General features: G+C 40.0%; 1 protein-coding gene across 2 annotated transcripts in view; it reads left to right on the top strand.

The window, feature by feature from the left end:
* The window catches only part of FDX1 (ferredoxin 1), a 30,666-nt gene that overhangs the window by 5,035 nt on the left and 2,752 nt on the right, over window positions 1–22,879 (top strand). The window contains exons 2-4 of one of the 2 annotated variants that reach the window (XM_060180108.1): window positions 1,044–1,168; window positions 18,258–18,387; window positions 22,028–22,178. In XM_060180108.1, the coding sequence (XP_060036091.1) occupies window positions 1,044–1,168; window positions 18,258–18,387; window positions 22,028–22,163 (391 nt within the window). In that variant the 3' untranslated portion in view covers window positions 22,164–22,178. Of the gene's footprint in view, window positions 1–1,043; window positions 1,169–18,257; window positions 18,388–22,027; window positions 22,179–22,879 lie in introns of those variants that run through there. The other variant, XM_007538944.3, reaches the window with a different exon arrangement.

Here is a 22,879-nt window from a genome sequence, read left to right as displayed (position 1 = left end):
AGCTAGCCGACAGATAATATAGTATCCCATAATGAAAGATGTAAGGAGGAATTTTGCCTTTCCAGTTTCGAACAAGCAGACAAATACCTTCTCTAGCTTATTTGATTTGTGAGTACACACTGTGGATGAAAATGACACTGTCAGATACTTAGAGCACCATCAGACTGCTGCCTCTCAGACATTTGCACAACAATGAGCCCCTTAACATTGTGTTTTTTTTTAAATTAATATTTTCTAGTTATTTTTTTTGTTGTTGTTGTTATCATTGCTTTTTAAAAAGATCTCAGTAACCCTGGTTCAGCCCTTACGGCATTCTCATAGTCACTGTGCATGTTCTCTCTTGTATCATCATGAGTAATTGTTTTATATTTTTTTTCCACAAGACTATGAACGCTGACCATGACCACAGGAGAGACACACACTTCTGGTGGCCTTGATAGTGTCGCAGTTGCTTTGTTTCTGAGGTGGTACTTTCCCTCCTGGTAGGTGAAGAGATGTGCTTTAGATTTGTGGTGACTTCTTCCCAAATAAACTTTGGGAAGAAAATACTTCAAAGGAACTTACTTGCACATGCACAATACTATTTATTTGACTTTATAAGTTCTTTTTTTTTTTTTTTCCTCCAGGGTTATTGCTGGGCTTGGTGCCTGCACCATGAATCCACCGCTCCTGGAGGCCATTTTTTTCCCCTTTTGTTGCCCTTGTTGTTGTAGCCTCATTGTGGTTATTATTATTGCCCTTGTTGACACTATTTGTTGTTGGAGGACAGAGAGAAATGGAGAGAGGAGGGAAAGACAGAGTGGGGGAGAGAAAGATAGACACCTGCAGACCTGCTTCACCGCCTGTGAAGCGACTCCCCTGCAGGTGGGGAGCCGGGGGCTCGAACCGGGATCCTTACGCCCGTCCTTGCGCTTTGCGCCACATGCGCTTAACCCACTGCGCCACCGCCCGACCCCCTATAAGTTCTTAAAACGGTGGTTTTAAAGGACCTTTAACTCCTTTGGGAGTTACTAAAAATAATAAAGAGTTGCTTCCTTTTCCAGCTCAGAAGATAAAATAACAGTCCACTTTGTAAACCGTGATGGTGAAACACTAACAGCCAAAGGAAAAGTTGGTGACTCCCTGCTAGATGTTGTGGTAGAAAATAATCTGGACATCGATGGTTTTGGTGAGTATGGGAGATTCTTCATATTTTGAAAGCGAAACTATTGTATTAGCTTTTGAATTTTTTTTTTTAAGGATTTCAACCTACATAGCATGCTAAATAAGATATTATAATTCAGGAGGTGTTAATGCATTCTTATTTATAAAGGATAAAAGTGATACTGTATTTCTGTTTTTTGTACCTTTAACTAACTGTCTGCTCCTAAATCTGGTGCCTTATTACCTCTATGATTACCTATGCCATGCAAAGCAGGAGAATTGAGTAAAGTTAAAAGGTAGTAGGCCAGGAGTCGGGCCATAGCAAAGCGGGTTAAGTCAGGTGGTGCAAAGTGCAAGAAATGGTGTAAGGATCCTGGTTCAAGCCCCCGGCTCCTCCCCACCTGCAGGGGAGTCACTTCACAGGTGGTGAAGCAGGTCTGTAGGTGTCTGTCTTTCTCTCCCCCTCTCTGTCTTTCCCTCCTCTCTCTATTTCTCTCTGTCCTATCCAACAACAACTACGTCAATAACAACAATAATAACTACAACAATAAAACAAGGGCAACAAAAGGGAATAAATAAATACTTAAAAAAAAAGGTAGTAGGCCAGAGATAACACTTGCAACATCTCTACTTTGATGTCTAGTAAGCTGTACTAGTTCTTATTCGGGGGTGGGGTGTGAAGTTACTCCCCTGAGACAACTACGTTTCCTTTTTTTTTTTTTTTTTTTGCCTCCAGGATTATTGTTGGAGCTTGATGTCCTCACTATGAGTCCACTGCTCCTGGTGGCCTTTTTTTTTTTTCTTCATTTTATTGGATAGGACAGAGAGGAATCGAGAAAGGAGGGGCAGATAGAGAGGGGGAGAGAAAGACACCTGTAGACCTGCTTCACCGCCTGCGAAGTGTCCCCGCTGCAGGTGGGGAGCCGGGGCTCCAACTGGGACTCTGTGCCGGTGCTTGAGCTTGTGTGCTTAACCTGGTGCACAACTGCCCAACCCCAGACAGCAACATTTCCTCAATAAAAACAAATAAATGGTGGGCTGGGTGGTAGTGCAGCCGGTTAAGCGCATGTGGCACAAAGCAAAAGGACTAGCAGAAGGATCCTGATTCGACCTGCAGAGAAGTCTCTTCACAGGCGGTGAAGCAGATCTGCAGGTGTCTATCTTTCTCTACTCATCTCTCTGGATTTCTCTGTGCTTTCTAACAACAATGACAACAACAATAATAATAACAACTTACGGTATCTCTCTCTCTGGTTCGGGGTGGTCTCCAGGGGAAAGGTAATGGACTGGTTTCTTTCTCGCTCATGATGGGTGACACGAAGTAAAAGACACCAGGGGACTCTTAGCGTGCCTAGAATCCGTTTATTAGCAAAGTGGACATGAGTTAAATAGAAAAGCAATGAAGGGAATTATTGTTGAAATATGTCAGAAATTACAGGTTTCTTAATGGTTGGTATGCCCCTAAGGTAGGGGGATGGTATGACAGGAATTGATGAGATACAAGACAGTTACTCTCCATGACGCAAGCAACTTAATTATCCAAAGGTATTTGAGAGAAGCACAGGGGTTAAACCCGTAGGGTGAGACAGAGAGAAGATGGATATCAAAAAGCCGTATAGTATGGAATTTCTCTTGTCTGGGGTCTGAGGTGTGTGATGAAGTGTGTGATAAGGTGTGTTCTTCTGTGTTCAGAAGGTGACTTTGAATAAGTGAATCTGCGGCCATGTGGCCTGCAGTTAATGGAGGGAAGTACTGGGGTATCTGTGGGCCTGAGAGTCAAGAAGGAAAGAACCAAGTCTGAGTTTCCCCCCTTATGCTCACCTCTGTTGAGAGAGACTTACCAAGAGGTTATCTTCTCAGACCTCCATCCAAGGACGGGGGTGGTTCTCCCTAAGCTCTATCAGGTTTACATAGTCCCAACAACACCACCGATAAACAAAAAGGGAAAAAATGTTCTCCAGGAGCAGTAGATTCGTAGTGCAGGCACTACTGAACCCCAGCAATAACCCTGGAGGCAGAAAAAACCCCAAATAAATGCCAGTCGCCAGGCAGTGGCGCACCTGGTTGAGCACACATATTACAGCAAAGACCCAGGTTTGAGCCCCCGGTCCCCACCTGCAGGGGGAAAGCTTCACAACTGATGAAGTAGGGCTGCAGGTGTCTCTCTCTGTCTCTCTCCCTCTATCTCCCCCTTCTCTCTCGATTTCTGGCTGTCTCTATTCAATAAACAAATAAAGATAAAATATTAAAAAAACAAGAAACATAAAGCTTGCTTTAAAAAAATAAATAGGTAAATGCCATATCACAGAGTTAAATAGTTTTACTTTAGCTCACTCTTCTAGAAAAGGTCATTTTAATAGAGAAACATTTTTAGAAAGTTTTTATTTTTTAGGCTCCTGACAAAATTTAACAACTCACAAAAAGCTTGTGTTGCAGAAATTGCTGTTTTCCAGCTCTGGGACACCTTGCTTTAGCCACTTGTCAGTTTTTCTCAAGCATTATTTCTGTGTAGAATGGTGACTCTCAAAGAGGATTTCCTTGGTTGTTAGTGCTGATATCACTTGAGAAATGTAGATTCTCTGGTTATACCCCAGTGCCACTGAATAAGAAAGTGTGGGATAGGGCACATACTTGTTTGTTTACCAGAGCACTGTTCAGCTCTGGTTTATGGTGTTTTAGGGACTGAATCTAGGACTTCAGAGCCTCAGGCATGAGAGACTGTTTGTATAGTCATTATGCTATTTCTCCTACCTTGGCACATGTTTGTTTTAACAAGCCCTCCATGGGATTCTGACTCAATGCTCCAGTTTGAAGAACATTGTTCTGGAATAAGGTCTAAGGATTACATGGTTCTTGCAAGGAAGGCATAGTTCACATTGGGAGAACCTTTGTAGTTCAGAATTATTTCTCTTCTCCATTTTCCCATATTAAATATACCTCTCTAAACCAGTGTTCATCATAAACTTTCATATTAGAGTATTTCTTTTTTTAAAAAAATATTTTATTTTATTTATTTATTCCCTTTTGTTGCCCTTGTTGTTTTATTGTTGTAGTTATTATTGTTGTTATCATCATTGTTGGATAGGACAGAGAGAAACGGAGAGAGGAGGGGAAGACAGAGAGGGGGAGAGAAAGATAGACACCTGCAGACCTGCTTCACCGCCTGTGAAGCGACTCCCCTGCAGGTGGGGAGCCGGGGTTCGAACCGGGATCCTTATGCCGGTCCTTGTGCTTTGCGCCACCTGCGCTTAACCCACTGTGCTACCCGACTCCCCATATTAGAGTATTTCTATCCCTCATTGTATTGTAAGTTCTTGGGCAACTATCCCCATTCAGATCACCTCACAGAGTAGACTTTGGCCAAAATTGACACTCAGTAATACTCTCTAAGTCTTAGATTGTTCTTGACAGTTACTGGGTTAGGCTCACGACATCCCAGCATATGTTATTATTATAAACTCTTTATGAGATAGATTTTGTTTGTATAGATGAAGAAACCAAGGCTCAGATAAGTTCATTTTCCTTGGGTCATACATGTAGCAAGTGAAAGACAGAGACTAAATTTAACTACTAAGCCTCTCTGCTTTTTCCTTTAAGTAATTTTTTTACTATGAGATTTCTTTTCTGTGTGAACTGCCAGAAAAACTAGGTAATGAAATATAGTTCATATGATCCAAATTTGGGGTATTTTTCACCATGCAAAGGACTTCCATGACTGAGGCATTAACTCACCTCAGTGGAGACATTGACAGAGCAGGGCTCAGAGCAGGGCTGTGGTGGTGTTTCTCCTTCTCCATCTCTCACTTGTTTTTAAAAAAATATCCCACAAAGATCGGTGCCATGCAAGCATAAAACCCCAGCAAAACCCTAGCAGGAAAAAAAAAAATTACCTTCTAGAGTGAAGATGAAAGAAATGAGATCAAAGCGGGTCTGAGAGTGGTGCAGCAGGGTAAGCGCACATAGCATAAAGCGCAAGGACCCCCAGGTCCCCAACCTGTGGGGGGTGGGGAGCGCCTCACAATCAGTGAAATAGGTCTGTAGGTGACTATCTTTCTCTCCCCTTCTCTATTTCCCCCTCCTCTCTCAATTTCTCTCTGTCCTGTTCAATAGAATGGAAAAAAGGGCTTCCAGGAGCAGTAGATTCATAGTGCGGATACCAAGCCCCAGTGATAACCCTGGAGGGGGAAAAAAAAAGATGGATCAGTGGGAAAAAAAAGAAATGAGATAAAATCAGAAACTTTTTTTTTTAATTAGTGATTTAATAATTATTAACAAGACTGTAGGATAAGAGGGGTACAATTCCCACCACCAGAGTTCCATATCCCATCCCCTCCTTTGGAAGGTTCTCTATCCATCTGTGGGGGTCTGGACCAAAATTCTTTATGGGGTGCAGAAGGTGGAAGGTCTGGCTTCTGTTTCTCCACTGAACATGGACATTGGCACGTCAGTCCATATCTCCAGCCTATAGAAACATTATTTCTATTGATATAAACTGAGGTATTACACCAATATTATGAGGGCAACAACTGCTTTAATTTCTAAAGTCAAATGAAGAAGGCCCTTTAAATATTGCCCTTGTTATCTGTCCTCCTCACCGATGAAAGCTATGCAAATGACACGCTGCCTCAGTAGTTTCTTTAATTTTCCCCTGGGAGATCTCATTTCTTTCTTAACTTTAAATACTTTCTTCCCTGGGGCTGGGCACACTAGTGCACCAGGTTAAGTACATGTGTGAAGCAAGGACCAGCACAAGGATCCTAGTTTAAGGACCAGTGCAAAGATCCTAGTTTGACCCCCCTCTGCAGGGGAGTCACTTCATAAGCAGTGAAGCAGGTCTGCAGGTGTCTGTCTTTCTCTCCTCCTCTGTCTTCCCCTTCTCTCTCAGTCCTAGCCAACAACAACAAAATGGAAAAAATGGCCTCTAGGAGCAGTGGATTCATAGTGCAGGCACTGAGCCCCAGTGATAACCCTGGAGGCAAAAGAGGAAAAAAAAACCATCCCTGTCCAAAAGTCTTAAATTTGCATACCCTGAATTTACAGATCCAGCTTTCTGCTTTACAAATCTTTTTTTTTGGAAATCTTAGAGGCATTTAAAAAAGTCAGCATATTTGAGCAGCTTTTAATTTTTTTCCTTCCACTGAAACACACCCTCTCTCTCTATCAGAAGTGAGCATTGCTGAGCTGTTCAAGGCTGAACCTGTAGAGCATCTTTTATTCTTCCTTCTCCCTCAGCTCTCCCTCTAGTCCTTTAGCAACTGTCATTTGTGTCTCCAAGCTTGGGCTCTCCTGCTATCTCTGTCCTGGTACTTGAGCTGCAGTTTTTGTTACACCTGCAGCTGCACTGACCTGCTTATATCTTGAGTCTAGAAACTGAGGAGGCTCGTCATAATGGTCATAATGCAAGTCAGAACTGTCCTCTGACTTACAATCCATGAGTAGCCTGCCATTTCACTGAGGACAAGTGTGTACTCTTGACACTAACATAAAAGGTTATGTGCCTCATCTGCCCTTCTTCCTTACTCCCATTTTCATGATTTTTCTTTCACTGTGGACACCCTGGAATTTTTAAAGATTTTATTTATTATTTGATAAAGAAGATCGGGAGAGAGAGAACGAACCAGACATCCCTTTGGTACATATGCTGCCAGGGATGAATTCAGGACCTTGTGACTTAAAGCCCATTTTTTTTCTTTTTGCCTCCAGGGTTATTGCTGGGGCTTGGTGCCTATACCACGAATCCACTGCTCCTGGAGGCTCTTTTCTTTCCCTTTTGTCATCCTTGTTGTTTTATCATTGTTGTGTTTATTATTATTGTTGTTATTGATGTCCTTGTTATTGGGTAGGACAGAGAGAAGAGGGGGAGACAGAAAGGGGGAGAGAAAGACAGACACCTGCAGACCTGCTTCACCACCCGTGAAGTGACCCCCTGAATGTGGGGAGCTGAGGGCTTGAACCGGGATCCTTAAGCTGGTTCTTGCACTTTGTTCCATGTGCACTTAAGCCGCTGCGCCACCGCCTGACTCCCAGAACCCAATTCTTTACCCACTTTGCCACTTTCCAATCATTATTATTATTTTTTTTTCAAGAGCTGAACTCACCCCAGATTTCTACCTTTGAGACTTTGTACATTTCCTTTTGCCTTAGACACTTCCCTCTTTACCTAGCCAGAAAAATCTGTGTTGCTTTTCATCTGTCTTGTCTCAGTTAACCTGTTTACTTTCTTATTGGGTCTTTACCCAACCACCTGGTCCAAAATAGGATTCTTTCAGTACCCTGGACTCATTATTCTTGCCACAATATCCTCCTTCTTTCTTTCATAGCATTTATTACAATCTAATAGTTCTGTACAGTCGTCCATTGTTTATTGCAGCTAATCTGTTCCAGACTACCGCGGTAAGTGAATTTCCACGAAGTAGCATTCTTTATTTATAAATCAAATATTTTCGTAGTTATAGAAAATCTGTTTATAACCTTCTAAACATGGGTTTTTTATGTAGATTTTAATATCTTTTTATATTTATTTATTTTACTCTCTTTTGTTGCCCTTGTTTTATTATTGTAGTTTTTATCGTTGTCGTTGTTGTTGGATAGGACAGAGAGAAATGGAGAGAGGAGGGGGAGGTGGGGGGGAGAGAAAGAGAGACAACTGCAGACCTGCTTCACCGCTTATGAAATGACTCCCCTGCAGGTGGGGAGCCGGGGGCTCGAACCAGGATCCTTACGTGGGTCCTTGTGCTCTGTGCCACGTGCACTTAACATGGTTTTTAACATTATTAGAGCCCTCTAGACATGAAATCCCACCCCTTTAGCTTTGCTTCCTTGTTGAAAGAGACAGTAGCTGGTGCACGGATATTCTTTTCATTTTTATGGATAGAGTGAACAGTACACTCATTCAAGTCGTAATGGCAGGCAACCTCTGAGATTTTTCCTGCCATCTATGATCATATCCAAGAGTTTCACCTTCTCCTGGATGGTAAGCATCTTCTTCTGGCAGTTAGTTTCTTCGTCAGAAGGTGTAGAAGAAGCAGCAGCACATTTAGGAGCCATTGTGGGGCTTAGATAAAGGTTCTCAGAAATTGCAAACACTTACAAGAGCAAAGATGCTTCCAATGTGTAGTGATGTAGAAGCACGTATGAGAGAAACCTGCTCTGACTGGCTTGGTTTCCCCACGCCCAGTTTCACACACACTCAAGGAGTGGTCCAGAGGCTGCACCCGTGTTGAAGGATTTGGGGTGGGGTGCTCGAGTACATAGGCCTACAGTCATATGTACAGTCATTTTAATTGTAATACAGGGTTAAATAATTGACTCAAACAACTGAGCTCGAGTTGTATCATTTTCACCGTCTCGATCAACTTTTTAATGAATATATCTGAAAAAAACGAGTGAAGCTGCAGAAGTCAAAGTGCGAGGTAGCAAGGGACGACTGTATTTGTTTACTTGTGCATCCTTCCTGCTTTATTTCTTGTTTTTAAAAGGCTAAATAGTGAGAAAAATTTAAAAATGGGTGGTCCAGGAGATGGCATAGTGGATAAAGCATTGGAGGTCCTGAGTTCAATCCTGGCAGCACAAACTGCTGTCTGGTTCTGTGTCTCGCCTCCTATCTTTCTCATTAATAAATAAAGAAATAAAATCTTAAAAAAAAAGAGAGAGAAAAATGGGATGGTTGTAAACTTTGGAAGCCATAATGTTCAGCTTTTGTGTTAGTATAGATTTTAGTATGATCTTTATTTTCAGAATGTATTATAATATTCCGTCACTAGAGGGCAGTTTTGCCATTCTGATTAAATTTCTGTAGTTTATTTAATCTCAAGACTTTTTTCCTTCATATCTGTTCTGAGAGACATTATTCAAGTTGAGATATTTTCATGATGTTCATATATATATTTGTTTTGTTTTACTAGAGCACTGCTTAGCTCTGGCATATGGTGGTTTGAGGGGATTGAACCTGGGATTCTCAGGCATAAGAGTCTGTGTAACCATTAATCTACCTCCACCCATGTTCATATATATGATTTTCCCACAGAGCTGCCTTTTGACTTTTGTTTGGGAAAGGGCCAAGGTGTGGTAAAGGCTAATCTGTATTATTAGCATCATAAAAGAATCTTTCCCCCTGTCATTTTATTGAAGGGGAAATAATGGTTTACAAGGACAGTTGTTGGCACATGGTTACAATTTATTTTATTTTATTTTTTATTAGTGATTCAATATTGAATTACAAAATTACATGTCAGCAGGGTTATAATTCCACACCTTTCCCACAACCAGAGTTCTGAATCCCAGTCCCTCTGTTGCAAATCACCTCGGTTCTCCCAAGTTTGCAGATATGGGTTAACTGTCATCTCTACAACTCTCTACATTTGTACATGTCTGTCCCCTTTTTCTTCCAGGTCCAAACCTCTCTTCCTCTATTACTGCATCCAAATATCTCTCTCCTTTTCGTCCTTTCTCTCTGGGACCTGATGGAGCTTGAGTTCAGAGCCCTCTTGTCCTTTTCCTCCTATCACTTCTCCCCCACTGGGAATACCATTATAATGGTAATAATATTCATTATTACCATTTCTTTTTTCTTTTTCATTGTTACCATTTCTTATCTGTGCATGATAGATGGTATCAATCTCTCTCTACCTTTTGCTTCCAGGCTAATCACTGGGGCTTAGCAGCATTACGAATCCACTGCTCCTGTTGGCCATTTTTTCCCCCCATTTTTATTGGACAGAGTAGAAAGAAATTGAGAGAGGAGGGGGAGGAGATAAGGGAAAAGATAGACACCTGCAGACCTGCTTCAGCCCTTGTGAAGTGTCCCCCCGCAGGCGGGGATCTAGGGGCTGTAACCCATATTCTTGCACATACCTTGTGCTTAGTACGATGTGGACCACCACATTGCTCCTGCTTTACATTCTCTTTTCTTTCTTTCTTTTCATCTTTTTTACTATCTTTATTTTTTACATAGAGACTGTCAGAAATTGAGAGGGAAGGGGGAGAAAGAGCAGAAGAGAGGCAGAGAGATACCTGCAACACAGCTTCATCACTCACAAAGCTGTTCCCTTGCAGGTGGGAACTGGAGGTTCGAACCAGGCCCCTACATTTTCTTAATCTAATTTGAAATTATGCAAATTTGAATTGTGCAGATTAACAACTGGACATTCTTAATCCCACAAAATCAAAAGTACTGTAAAAACTGAAACTTGTTACAATTTCCATAATTTTAAAATGGCAAGGCTATATGAATTGTAAAATTTACATTATTTTTATTATTTTACCTATTTTAATTAGAGAGGTACAGAGAGAAAGATACAGAGACAGAGAAAGAACAGAGAACCCCAGAACACTGCTCAGCTCTGGTTTATGGTGGTTATGGAGGTTGAACCTGGGACCTCAGAGCCTCAGGCATGAGTTTTCCATAACCATTATGCCGCCTCCCCAATGTGAAAATTTATATTCCTTTCTGCAGCTAAAGTGCTGCCACTTTAACTGGTAAACAAATACCCGTCATCCTTTGTACCAGGGGGAGATGCCTTGTTTACAGACATCTGAATATCTGAATATCATTTTGTTGACAATAGTGTTGCTTTGTTAGACTGTGGCTGTAATGCCATTTTAAAAGCCTGTATCAGTTTCACTCAAGCATTCATTAAGTGCTAATACTGGAGAATACATCTGAAAATGAGCTATTTTGGAATAAATTAGAAGTGACAAAAGGGAATAAAGAAAGCCAAAAGGCTGTTATGATTTGTATTTCTGTTAATTTAAGAGAAAGAACTCTGGATTGTTAGACAGAATGTCAGCAAAACAAAAGCAGCACTAATGTGTTACATACCTTTTAGTTTATAAAAATCGTTGTTTAATCAAGCATGGATGTTGGCTAAAACAGTGGTACTATTAAAAAAAAAACTTACTGGATAAAGAGAGAAATCAAGAGGGGAGGGAGAGAGGAAGACACCTGCAGCACTGTTTCACTGCTTGTGAAGGAAGCACTGCCTGCAGGTGGGGACCTAGAGCTTGAACCTAGGTCCTTGCACATTTCAATATGTGCCCTCTACTGGGTGCACCACCACTTGCCCCCTAGCTGAATATGTATATAATTCTCTCACTAGGTAACTCATCTTCCCACTTTGCAGTTTCACTGAACAAATAACACTTGATTATGATACTTCAGCAATTTCTGATCAGCCTTTTTAAATCTCTGTTTATTCAAATAAATGGATGTGTATAAGATTACATATTTGTAATCTTATGTCTACAGAGATTATGTGTGTCCATATACACTGAAAGTTGACAGCCACTAATACTGTTCTGGGGTATAGAAGCATACATTACATACCCACCCTTCCTCCCTCCCTCCCTCCCTTCCTCTCTCTCTCTCCCTCTCTCTCTCTCTCTCTCTCTCTCTTTCTTTCTTTCTTGCTGGGGCCTCACTGCTCTGGGTCGACTTTTCCAGAAAGAAACAGAATGATAGGGAAAGACACCACGGCACTGAAGCTCCCCCCCACCCCCCAGACCAGTAGGGTCTGGGTTCAAACTTGGGTCCTGTGCATGGCAAAGCAGGCAACCTTTTACGTGACCTAGAGCTGTCTCACTGGCCTACCTTTTGCATTTTCAGTTCCCATCTCCCCACGTGTATGTTAGTGCGCCCATATTTTGATCACTTACCAATTTAAATGGAAGGCGTCATAGTGGTTACTTCTGTAAATTATTTTTCTTTACTAGGTTGCTTCCTACTGCTTGTTTTATAGAGTTGTTCCATGTGTATATGGAGAGAGAATAGAAGTCAGCAGATGTATTCTCCCTCACTTTATGAATAGGTTCCCCCCTCCCCCCCAATTTTCTTTTTATATCAACAGCTTGGCATTTGGAATCTGTTTTCCCTTAAAAATAATGGCATAAATGGTGGCTAAAATTTCATAATAAACCTACAGGACATATTTCATCACAATTCATCATTCACAGCCCCCCCCCCTTAAATGAAAAAAAATGCATTGTGGGCAGGGGTAGATAGCATAATGGTTATGCAAACAGACTCTTATGCCTGAGGCTCCAGAGTGCCAGGTTCAGTCCCCCTCACCACCATAAACCAGAGCTGAGCAGTGCTCTGGTTAAAAATGTAATTAAAGGAAGTCGGGTGGTAGCGCAGCAGGTTAAGCACAGGTGACACAAAGCTCAAGGACTGGAGTAAGGATCCCGGTTTGAGCCCCAGGCTCTCTACCTGCAGGGGAGTCGCTTCACAGGTGGTGAAGCAGGTCTGCAGGTGTCTATCTTTCTCTCCTCTTCTCTGTCTTCCCCTCCTCTCTCCATTTCTCTCTGTCCTATCCAACAACAACAATAATAACTATACAACAATAAAACAACAAGGGCAACAAAAGGGAATAAATAAATAAATAAATATATTAAAAAATGTAATAAAAAAGAAAGAAAATGCATTGTAACTTCAAACTTTTTTCTTTTTAAAAAATATTTATTTATTTGTTCCCTTTTGTTGCCCTTGTTGTTTTATTGTGTAGTTATTGTTGTTGATGTTGTCACTGTTGGATAGGTCAAAGAAATGAAGAGAGATGGGGAGACAGAGAGGGGGAGAGAAAGATAGACACTTGCAGACCTGCTTCACCACCTGTAAAGCGACTCCCCTGCAGGTGGGGAGCCGGGGGCTCGAACCAGGATCCTTGTGCTGGTCCTTGTGCTTTGTGCCACATGCGCTTAACCCAATGTGCTACTGCCCGACTCCCCTTTTTTCTTTTTTTATAATTTTTTAAAATATTTATTTATGGGAGTCGGGCTGTAGCACAGCGGGTTAAGCGCAGGTGGCGCAAAGCACAAGGACCAGTGTAAAGATACCGGTTCAAGCCCTGGCTCCCCACCTGCAGGGGAGTCACTTCACAAGTGGTGAAGCAGGTCTGCAGGTGTCTATCTTTCTCTCCCCCTCTCTGTCTTCCCCTCCTCTTTCCATTTCTCTCTGTCCTATCCAACAACAACAACGACAACAATAATAACTACAACAATAAAACAACAAGGGCAACAAAAGGGAATAAATAAAATAAATATTAAAAAATATATATTTATTTATTTTCCCTTTTGTTGCCCTTGTTGTTTTTCATTGTTGTTGTAGTTGTTATTGTTATTGTTGTTGTTGTAGTTTCCAGTATGAAGAATAAGGACAGCACACCTGTGATACTTCATGACTGAAAAAGTTTGAAATAATAATAAGGGATAATTATAAGGGATCATGAACATGGGACATTTTCCAAGAGAATAAATATGGGACTAGAATGTGTAAGAATTTAGCATACAGAAACCAAAAGTAAATCTTCTAAATATGCCCAACATTTGTCAAAATTTTATTAGGAATCTCTCTTCAGCTCTGACTTTGGCAACTTGAGTAAGATGTGGAAACAGTTGGCAAGGTGCCTGAGAAGAGCAATGAGAATTATTATTAGAGAATGAAAATAAAACTTTAAGAGAAGTTTAAAAGAATTAAAATTTCCTAAGGAAGGGAAAATTGAAAATATGTTAAAAGCTAGAATGTGCATGGTAACTGTTCATTTCGACTGACCAGGTGGCATGAAAAGGAATGTCCTAAATTTTTCTCAAGAAATTTATTGCCATATAAACTTTTCTTTCTACATATTTTGATGAATACTTTTACTCTAAAATAACATTGTTATATTTGACCTCAGGGCATTACATTTTCAGGTAGAAGGGTATAATAACATTTAATAAATTGCAAGTCTTTGGGGCAAAAACTGAGTATTTTCTATTTTCAAGAACTCTCTAGATAATGGTGCAAAATAAATATTAAGTTATTATAAAAAATAAATAGACTTGGGGGTTGGGTGGTAGTGCAGTAGGTTAAGCACACATAGCACAAAGCCAAGGACCAGCCTAAGGATCCGGGTTCGAATCCCCAGCTCCCCACCTGCAGTGGGGGTTGCTTTGCAAGTGATGAAGCAGGTCTGCAGGTGTCTATCTTTCTCTCCCCCCTCTGTCTTCCCCTTCTCTCTTTGATTTCTCTCTATCCTATCTAACAACAATAACAACCACAACAAGGGCAACAAAATGGATGGGAAAAATAGCCTCCAGGAGCGGTGGATTCGTAATGCTGGCACTGAGCCCCAGCGATAACCCTGGAGGCAAAAATAAATAAATAAATAAAATAAACTTGTCTCCATTCCAAGGTGATTGAGACCATATTGTATGTGTGTTATTTTTCCTGTGGCTTTTCTGACTTAGCTCTTTTCTGTTTGTTTTTTCTTTACCATTTGGGATATTCTTACTTTGACTCCTTTATAAGAACTAAACAACAATAATAATTAGCAGTTCTTGTATAGTGCTTAATTTCTGCTAGTCATTGTTATAGGCACATGTTAACCACATGCTCATGTAATGCTTACAGCTGTACAGGTACTGCCTCAAAAAACTGGTGCCTGGGGGTTGGGCGGTGGCGCAGTGGGTTAAGCGCACGTGGTGCAAAGCGCAGGGACCGGCATAAGGATCCCGGTTCGAGCCCCCAGCTCCCCACCTGCAGGGGAGTCGCTTCACGGGCAGTGAAGCAGGTCTGCAGGTGTCTATCTTTCTCTCCCCCTCTCTGTCTTCCCCTCCTCTCTCCATTTCTCTCTGTCCTATCCAACAACAAAGCAACGTCAACGATGGCAATAATAACCGCAATGAGGCTGCAGCAACTAGGGCAACAAAAAGGGGGAAAATGGCCTCCAGGAGCGGTGGATTCATGGTGCAGGCACCGAGCCCAGCAATAACCCTGGAGGAAAAAAAAAAAAAAAAAAAAAAACTGGTGCCTAAGGTGATGTTGTTAGTGTGAGACAGAGCTGGGATTGTAACCAAGGAGTCCCTCTCCAGAGTTCATGCTGCGCTCCTGTACTTCACTGTGTGATCTCTCTCTGCCCAGCTCCCTTACTGTTCTGAATTGGCTTTAATAAAAAGAAACAATTATGGGAACCTTTCTCTTCTTAAGATAACAATATATGTATAGCATACTTAAGAGGGAATAGCTCTTGTTAAACCAATTCATTTAATCAGAGGAACATTAAGACTATTGCTAGGGGAGTCGGGCGGTGGCGCAGCGGGTTAAGTGCAGGTGGCGCCAAACCCAAGGACTGTCGAAAGGATCTGGGTTTGAGCCCCCGGCTCCCCACCTGCAGGGGAGTCGCTTCATAAGCGGTGAAGCAGGTCTGCGGGTGTCTTTCTCTCCCCCTCTCTGTCTTCCCCTCCTCTCTCCATTTCTCTCTGTCCTATCTAACAACGACGACAACGACAATAATAACTACAACAATAAAACATATAAGGACAACAAAAGGGAATAAATAAATAAATATTTTTAAAAAAAGACTATTGATAGTAGTTTCTCTACATAGTTTACATAGTGTTTATTGATTAAAAGAGACTCTAAATGGAACTGAAGTCACTCCTTGAATCAATGTTCTTTTAAGTTATGTAATGACTAAGATTGTACACAGTCAGGTCCGAAAAGGATGGCAGAGGACCTAGTGGGGGTTGTATTGCTATTTGGAAAACTGAGAAATGTTATGCATGTACAAACTATTGTATTTACTGTCGAATGTAAAACATTAATTCCCCAATAAAGAAATTAAAAAAAAATTATGTAGAGGGGGCTAGGTGGTAGCGCAGTGAAGCGCAAGGACCAGTGTAATGATCCTGGTTTGAGCCACCCCCCTCCCTTCCTGCAGGGGGTCACTTCACAAGTGTCTTATCTTTCTCTCCCCTCTGTCTTCCCTTCTCTTTCTATTTTTCCCCTGTCCTGTCCTGTCCTGTCCTGTCCAGCAACAACAATAACAACAACAACCAGGGCAACAAAATGGGAGGAAAAAAGGCCTCCAGGAGGAGTGGATTCATAGTGCAGGCACTGAGCCCCAGCAATAACCCTGGAGGCAAAAAAAAAGAAAAAAGTACAGAAAGCTATTGCTTTGAAGGACTTGCTCATAAAGTTAACTGTCAAACCCAGAAACAGAATACAAAAGTGGTTGCCAGGGGTGAGATGGTAGAGGAAATAGGAAGAGGCTGGTAGGAGCATATAAACTTTGAGCGTAAGACAAGTACTATCTGAAGAATGAATAGGTAGCACGGTGGCTGTAATTGGTGTAATTGTGCTATTTAATTGACATTTGCTATAGAGGGTAGAATTTAAATGTTCTCTCTCCGTCTCTCACACCTCCCTCCCCCAACAAAACATGATAATTACGTGAGGTGATGCATTAGTCAGATAGGAGAAATCCTTTCACAGTATTTGTAAACATCATTGTGATGTTTATTTTGGATACTTTACAGTTTGGTTAACTACACCTCAAGAAAGATGAGGTGAAGAAACGGGAGGACTGGACTCCATGGAATGGAATTGGACCAATAGGTCTAAGTTTCAGAGTGACAGACTGGCTCAGTTTAAGCCAGATGCACTTGACCAGCTTCTGTGACTTTCTACCAGGAAGCTTTTAAGCATGTATTGGTAGCTACTGGGAAAGGATGTTGCGGAACAGACTCAGTTGTGTTTTGGATGGACTAGATGATTTTTCAGTTCCTTTTCACAACGGTTGGCATGCAGTGGACACTCAAGAAATAAAGTAACAACTTAATATTTTGGGACAAGAGGAATACTCTTATCTCATTACTTAAAAACAATGTTATTCTTTAAGTGACTTGATTCTGCCTTAACTATAAGATTATTCAGATGTATTTTTGGTTGCTTTAATTCTCTTACATCTATATAGTTATATATCTGTATATTTATATCTATATATATGTATGTATATGTGCATACACATACATACACACACCTACAAGGCCATATGTGTGTGTGTGTGTGTGTGTGTTTGCTTTCAGGGTTATTTCTGGGGCTTGGTGCCTGCACTACGAATCCACTGCTCCTGGAGGCCATTTTTTCCCATTTTATTGCCCTTGTTGTCACCCTTGTTGCCAGATAGGACAGAGAGAAATCAAGAGAGAAGGGGAGGGAAACGTAGATATCTGCAGACATGCTTCACCCCACCTGCAGGTGGGGAGCTGGGGGCTCAAACTGGAATCCTTATGGTTCTTGAGCTTCTCACCATGTGCACTTAACCTGTTGTGCTACCACCAGGTCCCTCTTTTTCCTTTTTAATTGTCACCAGGTTTATTGCAGGGCTCAGTGCCTGCACAATGAATCATCCGCTGCTCCTGGTGGCCATTTTTTTTTCTCCCTTTTCTTTTTTCTTTTTTGAGAATGGAAGGGGAGAGGAGAGGGAGAGAGAGAGAGAGACACCTGTAGTACTTTCTGCAGTGCTCATGAAGCTTCCTCCCTGCAGGTGGGGGGAGTGGGTACTTGAACCCAAGTCCCTGTGCATGGTAACATGTGTAACTTAACCAGGTGCATCACCACCTGGACCCAGTATGTTTATTTTTTTATGCTCACGTTATTAACTTATAAGCACTTTAATGTTAGGATTGTTTTTTCTTTTCTTTCTTTTTTTTTTAAGATTACTTATTTATTTAATTGAAAGGTAGGAGAAGAGAGAGAAATAACCAGACATGACTCTGGTGCATGTGTCTCAGGGGATCGAACTCTGGACCTCATACTTAAGAGTCTACTGCTTTATCTACTGTGCCACCTTCTGGACCACTTAAATAATTCATTTTATTATTTTTTACCTTTGATAGGACAGAGAAAAATTTAGAGGGAAAAGGAAGATAAGGAGGGAGAGAGATACCTATAGACTGGTTTCAGCATTTGTGAAGCTTTCCCCCTGCAAATGGGAAATGGAGGGTTGAACCTAGGTCCTTGCACACTGTAATGTGTGCACTTAACCAGGTGCGCTACCACCCAGCCCCCCTGTTTCCTTTCATCTCACCTAGCTCCAAACTGTATTGAGTAATGTAAAAATCACTTCAAACCCAGGGGGATGTTGTCTCTAGTTCATATTATTATTAAGAGATAAAGTCCTATCAGTATCTCACATGTGTGAGGTTCTGGTTTATTACCCAGCATTGCAATAAAGAAAAAAAGCCCCATGCATGTTAATAATGCTAATTTCTAAATTTAAAAAAAGAATTCAAAGCAGGATTTATTGTGTTTAATGTAGTGGAGAATATATGCTCAGTATTTGTTGCCTTTGTAGGTGCATGTGAAGGAACCCTGGCTTGTTCTACCTGTCACCTCATCTTTGAAAAGCATATATTTGAGAAGTTGGAAGCAATCACTGATGAAGAAAATGACATGCTTGACCTGGCATATGGACTAACAGATAGGTAAGATTTTTTGGACCACTTCATTTATACTGATAATCTGTGAAGGGTGGCCAGGTGGTGATGCACCTGGTTAAGCACACACGAGGGTCAGGGTTCCAGCCCATGGAGGAGGGGGTGCTTCACAAGTGGTGAAGCAGGTCTGCAGGTATCTTTCTTTCTTTTTCTCTGTCTCCCTCACCTCTCTCAGTTTCTGTCTGTCCTGTCCAATAAAAATGGAAAAAATGGCCACCAGGAGCAGTGGTTTCATAATGCAGGTACCCAGCCACAGCAATAACCCTGGAGGCAAAAAGAAAGAAGGAAAAAAAAAATCTATAAAAAGTTTTATTAGTACCTGTTTATCTAAGATCAAACCTTGGCATTCAGATGACAGTTGCACATTTTGAATATCAAATATTTGACTTTTCACTGGAATATTTTTACTATTCTACAGTTTAACCCTTATGAAACTTCCCTTTTGACAAAAAGTAAAAAAATAATCATAGTCGGGTGGTAGTGCAGCGGGTTAAGTGCAGGTGGCGCAAAGCGCAAGGACCAGCGTGAGAATCCCAGTTCGAGCCTCTGGCTCACCACCTGCAGGGGTGTCGCTTCACAAGCAAGCGGTGAAGAAGGTCTGCAGGTGTCTATCTTTCTCTCCTTCTCTCTGTCTTCCCCATCTCTCTGTCCTATCCAACAATGACGATATCAACAACATTAATAACTATAACAATAATAAAAACAAGGGCAACAAAAAAGAAATAAATATTTTTTTAAAAATCTAAAAAAAATGAAACAAACAAAAAAATAATCGTATAAATTTTACATACTAATACATTTTCTTTAGTCTATTTTTATTTGAAGAATTAATATTTATCACAATTTAGTGAGTTGGAATGAAAATGAATGCTTTTTTATGCCACTCTTAAAAGACAGATTTATAATTGAAGAAAATTGTAGAGAAAGGTTTTACCCAGTGAGAGAACAGAGTTTTTAAAGAAAATTAATATATAGTATTAATTATGTTTAAATGAGTAGTTTTTTTTCCAAGTGTGCTTAAAGTAAGTTAAGGCAACTTATTACTGCTACTAATAGAATTATTCTTCCAAGTGTTAAGATTTATATTAACAAGTTATATTAAGAGACACTTTATTTTTTAAAAAAGTATTTTAGTCTTATATTGGAATTAGGAATTGTAGCTAATTCATTTACTGTTTTACCAGGTAAGGTAATGAGGGCTTATTTAATTCATGTTGGCTTTAGTGTTTACTTTGGTGGCCCTAATAAGAAATTTCATAATTTAAAAAAATTTTTAGTAACAGTCATTTCATATATATTATGTGACTACAATTTTGTTAGCTCTCTAACATAAACTCATTTAATTCTCTCTTTCTCTCTCAAGGTTTTTGGTATTTGTTTATTGGCAAAAAATGGTTTTGTTTCTTTTGTGGTTCATTTTTCTCTTGGTAGAGGTGAGATATATCTTGGGAAGAGAACCTGGGAAAATTCTCTCTTTTTAGATGCAAAAGCAAAACAGACTCTGGCTACCCGTTACCTGTTGTCACTCACATCTTAAGGTGCCACATTCTTGATTCATACTTTTTTTTTCTTTCTAAAGGATAATATTTAATATATTCAGTTGATTGTGTTAGCTTGGTTCTGAGAATTATCTGTCTCTTCTTAATGGAAGCAATAAATCATAACTGTTAGTCCTTTCATGCAAATAAAATTTGTAGGTGCGTGTTAACATCCTTTTTTTAAATTTCATTTATTTATTAATGAGAAAGATAGGAGTAGAGCGAAAGAACTAAACATCACTCTGGAACATGTGCTTCTGGGGATTGAACTCGACCTCATGCTTGAGAGTCCAGTGCTTTATCCATTGTGCCATCTCCCAGACCATAACATGAATGAAAAACATAAAAGGGAAGAGTGAGTTGCTATTAGGATAGATACATAAATGTTTAAAAGATGCAAAAGACCTATTGCTAATGTAAACTAGCCATTATTTTTAAAAAGATTTTATTTATGTATTAATGAGAAATATAGGAGGAGAGAGAAACAGCCAGATATCACTCTGGTACATGTGCTGCCGGGGATTGAACTCAGGACCTTATGCTTGAGAATCTGATGCTTTATCCACTGTGCCACCTCCTGGACCACTAGCCATTATTTTTCTTGTAGTAAAATTCAGAAGTTTTAGAGTAACATGGTGGAGTAGCTTTTATAACTGGTCTTTTTAAGTATGTAGAAATATAGTAGAAACACTTGTGAGGATACAGTGTAATGCTTTTTTACAGGTAGCATTAGTAAGACATTTTGTTATATTTGGAATAATTTGTTCAAAACTAATTACTGCTTGTAAACTCCTACTTCTAGGTTTCCATTGTAGTTTCAAAACAAAGAAAAAGGAAATTTAGTCTCTAGGTCATACATGAATTCAAGTGCTATGTAAATGTTTTTAGTTTTAAAGACAAAACATCATTGTTTAGTGTTTGTTACAGGGCATGTTTTACCTCTAATACCAGTGGACAGGGGCTTAAATGACATTTGTTATACTGTTTACTTGTCCCCTTTATCCCACTTGAGCATGTATGTACCTTTGCTTATTTCATTACTGTAGCTTCAGTGCCTGATATACAATAGAGCTTACCAACCATTTGTGAACTTTAGGGTTGATAGAGACATTTTGATTTTCTGTGAACCTATATTTCAAAATTATAATTTCTCCTTGCTACCAATTTCCACAGATAATCTACAGAGGCCTCATTTTCTGTGTTTGTAAAAATGGGATAGTGACAGTGCCTACCTCCTAGGTTTCTTTTTCCTTTCTCTTTTTTCTCTCTCTTTCTTCCCTCCTCGTCCTCCTTCTCTTTCTTTCTTTCTTTTCTTTCTTTCTTTCTTTCTTTCTTTCTTTCTTTCTTTCTTTCTTTCTTTCTTTCTTTCTTTTTAACCAGTGCACTGCTCAGCTCTGATTTATAGTGGTGCAGGGGATTGAACCTGGGACTTTGGAGCCTCTTTGCATAACCATTATGCCTTCTCCCCACCCCCTTCCTAGGTTTCATTGTGTTGAGTCAATGAGTAAAGATATGTGGAATTTAGAACAGTGCCTTTTCTTTCTTTCTTTCTTTCTTTCTTTCTTTCTTTCTTTCTTTCTTTCTTTCTTTCTTTGCTTTTTTACTACTAATATAATATTGATATACAAAATTATAAGATAACAGATATAATTCCACACCTTTCCTACCACTAGAGTTCTGTGTCCCCTCCATTGGAAACTGCATTAGTTCTTCTAAGATCACAAATATGGGTCGACTATTACTTCTCTTTTTTTATTGTTTTATTTATTTATTCCCTTTTGTTGCCCTTGTTTTATTGTTATAGTTATTATTGTTGTCATCATTGTTGGATAGGACAGATAGAAATGGAGATAAGAGGGGAAGACAGAGGGGGAGAGAAAGATAGATACCTGCAGACCTACTTCACTGCTTGTGAAGCGACTCCCCTGCAAGTGGGGAGCCGGGGGCTCGAACCAGGATCCATACGCTGGTCCTTGCACTTTACGTCACGTGCGCTTAACCCGCTGCGCTACCGCCCGACTCCCCCGCTTTTAATTTAAGGTTTATTTATTTATTCCTTTTTGTTGCCCTTGCTGTTTTTATTGTTGTAGTTATTGTTGTCGCCATTGTTGGATAGGACAGAGAGAAATGGAAAGAGGAGAAGACAGGGGGAGAGAGAGAGATACCTGCAGACCTGCTTCACCGCCTATGAAGCGACTTCCCCTGCAGGTGGGGAGCCGGGGGTGACTATTACTTCTATAATTATCTATCTATGTTTATATATAGTTGCCCTTATTTCCTATGATCCTACCTTCTTTTTCTTTATTTCTTTTATTGATTTAATGATGATTAACAAGATTGTGGAATAAGAGGGGCACAATTCCATACAATTCCCACTACTAGAGTTCTATATCCCATCCTCTCCATTGGAAGCTAACATTCAGGTGGGCTAAAGGTATTGTCTAGGGAGAAGGTGTCATATATATATATATATATATATATATATATATATATATATTATATAAATAACTCATATAAAGTATTAAGAAATATACAATGACCCAAATGGAGACCTTGGCAAAGGCATTGAGAAATAATTCTTAGGAAAAGATATTTAGCTATAATGTTTTATTTGCTCTATATCACCATTAATGACAAACCATGCACAGTATGTCAATTAGATATCATTTTACCTATCAACTTGTTAATAATTTAAAAAGAGCTAATAAAATATTTCACAAAGTAGCCTATAGACAGTGAGGCCAACACTCTTATACACTGCCCTCAGGGCTGTAAAATGATACAGCCTTCCTTGGAAAACAAGTCGAATCAGAAACAGTTCAAATGTTCATACCATTTATATCAGAAATTGTACTTCTAGGAATCTAATTTAAGGAATTAAAGATAAGGGCAAAAATATGTATTCAAAGGGATTCACGCCCTTTTTTTTTTTTTTTAAAGGA

This window comes from Erinaceus europaeus, chromosome 20 (genome assembly GCF_950295315.1).
Source record: "Erinaceus europaeus chromosome 20, mEriEur2.1, whole genome shotgun sequence".
In the NCBI taxonomy this organism is placed as follows: domain Eukaryota; kingdom Metazoa; phylum Chordata; class Mammalia; order Eulipotyphla; family Erinaceidae; genus Erinaceus; species Erinaceus europaeus.
This window is presented reverse-complemented; position numbering and strand designations above follow the sequence as displayed.